The 7,184-nt window shown below is 44.0% G+C and overlaps 1 protein-coding gene across 2 annotated transcripts; it reads right to left on the bottom strand.

Annotated features, from left to right (window-relative positions):
• Nucleotides 1–15: 15 nt before the first annotated feature.
• CDK3 (cyclin dependent kinase 3) lies at nt 16–6,842 on the bottom strand. Of its 2 annotated transcripts, none has more exons than XM_074224527.1 (8): nt 6,770–6,842; nt 6,533–6,657; nt 6,172–6,249; nt 5,939–6,059; nt 5,678–5,848; nt 5,473–5,574; nt 5,001–5,204; nt 16–241 (listed from the first exon to the last, which is right to left on the bottom strand). In XM_074224527.1, exons 2-8 carry the CDS (start codon nt 6,646–6,648, stop codon nt 116–118), a joined length of 918 nt encoding a protein of 305 aa, XP_074080628.1. In that variant the 5' UTR covers nt 6,649–6,657; nt 6,770–6,842; the 3' UTR covers nt 16–115. The 2 variants fall into 2 exon arrangements, with proteins under 2 accessions (XP_074080628.1, XP_074080629.1); XM_074224528.1 differs by lacking the exon at nt 16–241 and adding an exon at nt 3,157–4,500.
• Nucleotides 6,843–7,184: the final 342 nt, after the last annotated feature.

Genomic DNA, 7,184 nt, shown 5'->3' on the forward strand with positions numbered 1-7,184 from the left:
CTAATTCCTCCCCAGCCTTAGGGAAAGATAGGTAGAGCTGCAGCTGCAGAAGGGACTTTGGGTACTGGGTCTGAGAAGGAGAGGGAAGAGGGTAGAAACTGGATGCCCATCCCCTTCAATGACAAAAATGCTCCAGCATGCACTGGCGTGGGGCTGAGCATGACTTGCAGGTAGAGAAATAGTGATGTGTCAGAGCTGCCTTGGCTGAGATGCGTCTGTTTGGGTCATACTGCAGCAGTTGCTGTAAAGGAAAGAGATATGCATGTTAATGGCCCCTTTCTGCCTACTTCCCCAATCCTAGGATTGTGGTGAGGATGATGAGAGCAGAAAGCAGGATGCATGGGCCTAGATCCAGAAAATTCATAGAAGGCCATCCCAATTAATCTCAGGATTTATTTTGGAGGGAAGCTGTGTGGGGGGAACATCGAATAGAAATTAATCTGCAAGGAATAATTAGGATATGACCCAACTTGGGAATGAGAAATGTTGAAACCTATAGAGAGACTTCTCTCCATTCTTTTGAGCTATCCTAAGTCTCTTCCCAACAGCTATGGGTGAGTCAACCAACCTCTCCCCTTCCTCAAAGAGTTTTCCTGCTCCCCACCCAGTTCAAGCTGGGACAGGCTCTTCTTAAGATAAAGGTCATTGTCAAGGAAGAGATGGAGAACATGATTAAAAACAAACTAGATAGTTTTGATTACATTAAACCAATTAGATGATTTCAATTACATTAAATTAAAAAGCTTTTGCACAAATAAAACCACTGTAACCAAGATCAAAAGAAATATAGTAAATTGGGAAACAATTTCTACAACTAGTATTTCTGATAAAGGATTCATTTCTAAAATAGAGAACTGAATTAAATCTATAAAAAATAAAAAACAAGAAGCCATTCCCCAATTGACAAATGGTGGGACACTAATACATTGCTGGTGGAGCTATGAACTCATCCAACCTTTCTGGAGAGAAATTTGGAATTATGCCCCAAGGGCAACAAAAATGTGCATATCCTTGGATCCAGCAATACCACTAGTGGGTCTATACCCTGAAGATATGATGAAAAAGGGTAAAAACATCAATTGTACAAAAATACTTATAGCAGCCCTGTTTGTGGTGGCAAAGAATTGAAAATCAAGTAAATATCCTTCAATTGGGGAATGGCTTAGCAAACTGTGGTATATGTATGTCATGGAACACTATTGTTCTATTAGAAACCAGGAGGGATGGGAATTCAGGGAAGCCTGGAGGGATTTGCATGGACTGATGCTGAGCAAGATGAGCAGAACCAGGAAAACATTGTACATCCTAACAGCAATGTAAGTCCTTGATGGACTTACTCATTCTATCAGTGCAACAATCAGGGACAATTTTGGGGTATCAGTGATGGAAAATACCATCTGTATCCATAGAAAGAATTGTGGAGTTTGAACAAAGACCAAAGACTATTACCTTCAATTTAGGGGGGAAAACCATTATCTTATTATGTAGTTTTGCTGTCTCTTATACTTTATTTTTCTTCCTTAAGGATATGATTTCTCTCTCATCACATTCAACTTAGATCAATGTATACCATGGAAACAATGTAAAGACTAACAGATTGCCTTTTGTGGGGGTGGGGGGAAGGAAGCAAGAATAGGGGGAAAATTGTAAAAAATCAAAATAAATAAAATATTTCTTTAAAAAAAGGATATAGAGGGCGGCTAGGTGGCGCAGTGAATAGAGCACAGGCCCTGGAGTCAGGAGTACTGAGTTCAAATCTGACCTCAAACACTTAATAATTACCTAACTGTGTGGCCTTGGCCAAGCCACTTAACCCCATTGTCTTACAAAAACCTAACAAAAAAAAAGGATATGATTTTTCTCTCAACATATTCAATTTTGATCAGTGTGTAGCATGGAAACAATATAAAGACTATCAGACTGCTTTCTGTGGGGGGGGAAGTGAGATGGGGGAAAATTATAAAATTCAAAAAAAGAAAAATAAATTTTTTTAAATGTCATTGTCTCCAGAAATATGATGGTGAACCTGTGGAGTCTGAAGGTCCAAAAGGGAAGGCAGGGCCTTGAGGGTGGCTCTTGTGGCTTACACCAGGTCCAACCAGTTTCTGCTTCAGTTTCCCTAGAGTTTTACATTACTGATATAGAAAGAGCTTCCCTCAGGCTTAATTCTTTGGGACTTTTGGGCAGCTAGCATGGACCTTAGAAACCATTAATAATAACATTTATCAAATGGATAATACTTTAAAGTTTGCCCAGTACTTTACATACACTGTTAATACCTTTAGTGTTCTTATTTCACAGATGAGGAAACTGAAGTTCAGAATGGTTCATCATAAAAATATATAAGGGGGTTAAAACCAGAAGATTTCTAAGGTTCTTTCCAAATCTAAATCTGTGAGATAATTACTATTGTTATCACCATTTTACAGATGAGTAAACTGAGATAAAGGCAACAATGTGGCTCAAGGGAAAGAGCCCTAGGCCTGGAGTCAGAAAGAGATGAGTTCAAATTCAGTCTCACAGACTCACTAGCTGTATGTCCCTGGGCAAGTCACTTAAACTCTGTTTGCCTTAATCCACCAGAGAAGAATATGGCAAAGCACTCTAGTAACCTTTGCCAAGAAAAATGGGTCATTAAGAGTTGGCCACTACTAAATGATTTGAACAATCAAAATTCAGAAAGGTTAAGCTATTTGCCTAAAGGTCACATAGGTAATAAGTGCCAAAGTCAGGATTCAAATCCATATCCAGTCTCTAATATACATATAGATGTATATTATGTATATATAAATAATATATATATATATATATATATATAGGCTTTAAAGATCTTAAAATTCTGTATAAATATGAGTTATCCATTTTTATACAGAGGAAGGAAATGTGATCTCTACACTTAAGGAATTATTAAGTTGAGAAGATAAGAAACTGCATGCATCAACATGATTGGAGTTGACATTTATATGGTACTTTTAAGGTTCACAAAGTACTTGATTGAAGTGCAAAATGACTTGGTAACTAATAAACATATGTAGATTGCTAATTGTGTAACTCAAGGGCATATGTGCTCCAGACAAGGATCAGAGTGCAATGTTGCTAATTAGGGAAGTCTTTCTTTTTTTCTTTTTTTTAATTGATATTTTATTTTCTTTTTCCAAATACATGTTATGATAGTTTTTCAACATTCATCCACATGCATATGCATATTTTTATATTACATAATTTCCTTCCACCCTCCCTTTCCACCCCACTCCCCTCAGCAGTGAACAGTCAGGTAAATATTGCACATACACATTTGTTGTGTTTAACATATTTACAGATTAGTCATTTTCAGCATGAGGAATTAGGACTAAGGGAAAAGAAAGAAAACCATGAGATAAGAAAGAAATACATAAGAGAAATTTTTAAAAAGTGAATGTAGTGGGGCAGCTAGGTGGCTGGAATCGGGAGGACCTGAGTTCAAATCTACCCTCAGAAACTTAATAATTACCTAGTTGTGTGGCCTTAGGCAAGTCACTTAATCCCATTGCTTTGTAAAAACCCAAACAAACAAAAGTGAATGTAGTGTACCTTCAGATTTTTTTTTAGGTTTTTTTGCAAGGCAAATGGGGTTAAGTGGATTGCCCAAGGCCACACAGCTAGGTAATTATTAAGTGTCTGAGATCAAATTTGAACCCAGGTACTCCTGACTCCAGGGCCAGTGCTTTATCCACTGTTCCATCTAGTCTCCCCTTATATTCAGATTCTGAAGGTGTTTTTTTTTAAATCTTATTTTGTTTTTTCTGAATGGGATAACATTATCCTTTGTTAGTCCCTGAACTGCATCCATCAAGGTTGATTGTCCCTTCACTCAGCCTCAGTTCCTGTAATTCATTCTAGTATTCCATAATATTCATATACTACAACTTGTGCAGTCTTTTCCCCAGTTGATGGGCATTCTCTTAATTTCCGATTCTTTACCACTACAAAAAAAGCTGCTGCAAATATTTTGGAACATGTGGGACTAGGGAAGTCTTTCTACAAGAGATTTTAAATGTGAGAATTGGAATAAGGTTCAACATAGTGGATCTGGTGCCAAGAAATATGGGATTCAACTATTGTTCTATAAGAAATTATGAGGGACAGAATTTCAGAAGAGCATGGAAAGATTTGCATGAACTGATAGTGAGTGAAGTGAGGAAAAAAACCAGAACATTATACACGCTAACAACATGGGGGTGATGATTAACTAATGATGGACTTGACAATTTCTGCATTACAATAATCAAAAATAATACTAAAAGACTTGTGATGGAGAATACCATTCACATCCAGAGAAGAAACTGTGGAGTTTAAATAAGACCAAATCTTATTATCTTCAATTAAAAAAAAAAAGTCATCTTATGAATTATGTCATTTTTTTTCCTCTTCCATTTAGATGTGATTCTTCTTTTACAACAGGATTAATATGGATCCATGTTTAATAAGATTACAGATACAGAGTCTATATTACCTTGCTTTCTGTCAGGGAAAGGGGAGAGGGAAGGGAGGGAGGGGGAGAAAAATGAAAAAAAAAAGATTGTTGAAAGCTATCATTACATATAGTTGGAAAAATAAAGAAATAGAAAAAAAATTTTTAAAAAAGGAATATGGGGTTCAAATCTTGACTCATATATTTACATGCTGTTTGACCCCAGACAAATCACTTGACAGCTCTGAGTATCAGTTTTCTCATCAGTAAAATGGGGAATAATAATCCTTTAAAAGGATCATTATGAGCATCAATCATAAAGCCTGGCAAACTTTGAAGTGTCATTCAAAAATTAGCTATGTTGTAGAGGGGGAATGGCTCTAATTGATAAGGCAGGAAAGAGCAAGTTAACTGCAGAAGACAAAGAATCAGCTTAAGCTGACTGGATAGGCTCCTGCCAAAGCAGAACAACCCCCTCATCCTATCTGGACCATATTCTGGAGGAATAGCTGGAAACAAACACCTTCTTTTCCACCCTTCATTCACCTACCATGAGCAGGTCCTTGCCTTCTGGGTCAAGACTAGGCACAATCTCCTCTATCGACTTCCTGGTCCACTTAGGGAAACTGCCCTTATAGTCTGGCAGCTGGGTGACCCCTGGCCACATGGCCTCACTGGGTGTACCCAGGGTCCGAAAAATTCGAAACAGCTGATCAATCTCAGAATCCCCAGGAAACAGGGCCCTGCGTGTCACCTGAAGGGAGGGAAGAGGACTCCTTATCACCCCCAGGGCCAACTTTCTCTACTCCCAACCCCTCCAAGCAGAATTCAACAGAGTAAGCTTTTAGGACTTGGGGAAGATCACAATGTGAACCTTCTCAGCTAACCCATTGCCAGGATTATGGTGGGGGATTCAGTAGCTGTGAGGTACATCTAGTTTGCTCAACCCTCCAGCAGGCTGACCAGAGGACTGAGCCTAGTTCAACACACCCTCCTGAAGATCCTCCTTTGTTCCCCTTTACCATCTCCGCAAAGATGCAACCAATGCTCCAGACATCCACAGCTGTTGAGTAGAACTTGCAGCCCAGGAGAATCTCAGGGGCGCGATACCAGAGGGTAACCACCTGTAGGGGCAGAAGAAGCCAGTGCCACTCTGGGCAGCTCTGATGGTCAAGCAGCAGTCCAGCCCACATACAAAAAGAGCTCTGTTCCCTAACCCCATAGTACCTCATGGGTGTAGGTACGTAGGGGCACGCCAAAGGCCCGGGCCAACCCAAAATCAGCCAGCTTGATGGCACCTAGCTCATTGATGAGAAGATTCTGGGGCTTGAGATCACGGTGGATGACCCGATGAGAATGGCAGAAATTGACCCCTTGGAGCAGCTGGAACAGGTAGCTCTAGGACACAAGGGCAACAAGGTCGCTGAATTATTAGTGGCAGCATGGCTGCGTCTGGATGGGTGGGAGGGGGTCCCCATCGAAAGGTACCTTGACAAGGTGCAGAGGTAGTTCTGCGGCTGCAGCCGAGTCCATGTATTTCTTCAGGTCCTGGCTGAGGAACTCAAATACCAGGTACAACTTTTTCTCGCTATGAACCACATCTAGTAGCCTGGTGGGAAGACTCTAGTCACATTTCCTTCCAGCCGGGGGGAGGCGGGTCAGGGGGGCCCTGCAGCTCGGCCCTCCCATCCAGTCTCTTGGGCTTCTTCCCTCCAACTTACCTGACAATATTGGGGTGCTTAAGCTCTTTGAGAAGGGAGATCTCCCGAATGGCAGTGCTGGGGACGCCCTCAGTTTCCCTGCAGTAAGGGATGAATTGCAGGGGATGAGACCGGACGAGGGGAAGGGTAGGAACCCAGGGGGCAGCTTCGGGTCCGAGGGCCTTGCCCGGCGGTCCTCTTTATCTGAAGGGCCTCCTTCCCCCGTGGCCCCCGACCCTGGGTATGGGTCTGCAGTGGGGCTCAGACCTAGGCGCAGGGAAGCCCAGAGGGAGGTAGAAGTCTGGGGTGGAGGCCCAGGGGGCCCCGAGGGAGGAGCTGGCCGGCCCTGGGGAGCAGCGCCCCGTGGGAAGGCCCCACTCACGAGTCCAGGCGGATCTTCTTCAGGGCCACCAGCTGCCCGGTCTGCTTGTTCCTGGCCTTGTACACCACCCCGTAGGTGCCCTCGCCAATCTTCTCCACCTTCTGGAACACGTCCATGGCGGGCGCCTGGGGAGAGGGCCTGCCTGAGCATCCCTGCCCAGAGGGGCTGCCCCCGCCCACCCTGCCCCCTCCTGTCGGGCTCCCCTGGCCCTGCCCGCCCTGCCCTGCCCGCCCCTACCAGAGCCGTGGCCTCCTGCACTCCCTCTGCCTCCGGGCCTGCCCCTGGGGCAGCTGGGAACAACCTCAGAGGTCAGAGGTCAAAGGCCGCCCTCTGTGCCTGGAGGCAGCTGGCCGGGGGAGGGGCGGCCCAGGCTCTGAGCCTGACCCCCGACCCCAGCAGGCCCAGGAGCCCGGCCCGAGGGCCTACCCACCCCCTCCAGCTCCTCGCCTGCCTGGGCCCCTTCCCCTTGGGCCTTGGGGAGAGAGCACCGGCTCTGGGAGGACCTGAGTTCAAATGTGGCCTCAGGCACCTAATCATGACCGAGCTGTGTGGCCTTGGGCAGGCTGCTGAACCCCATCGCCTTGCAAAAAACTAAAAAATACTCCAAAATCTATACCTTTTGGGGGCGGCTAGGTGGCGCAGTGGATAGAGC

The sequence above is a fragment of the Macrotis lagotis genome, chromosome 2 (genome assembly GCF_037893015.1).
Source record: "Macrotis lagotis isolate mMagLag1 chromosome 2, bilby.v1.9.chrom.fasta, whole genome shotgun sequence".
NCBI lineage: Eukaryota > Metazoa > Chordata > Mammalia > Peramelemorphia > Peramelidae > Macrotis > Macrotis lagotis.

Excerpts from the sequence above, each read along its gene's own strand:
- CDK3 (XM_074224527.1), bottom strand. The coding sequence starts at position 6,648 with ATGGACGTGTTCCAGAAGGTGGAGAAGATTGGCGAGGGCACCTACGGG. Across the intron at positions 6,250-6,532 it reads AAGAAGATCCGCCTGGACTC|GGAAACTGAGGGCGTCCCCA; the intron begins GTGAGTGGGGCC and ends CCCTTACTGCAG. Across the intron at positions 242-5,000 it reads AAGGCAAGGACCTGCTCATG|CAACTGCTGCAGTATGACCC; the intron begins GTAGGTGAATGA and ends TTTCCTTTACAG.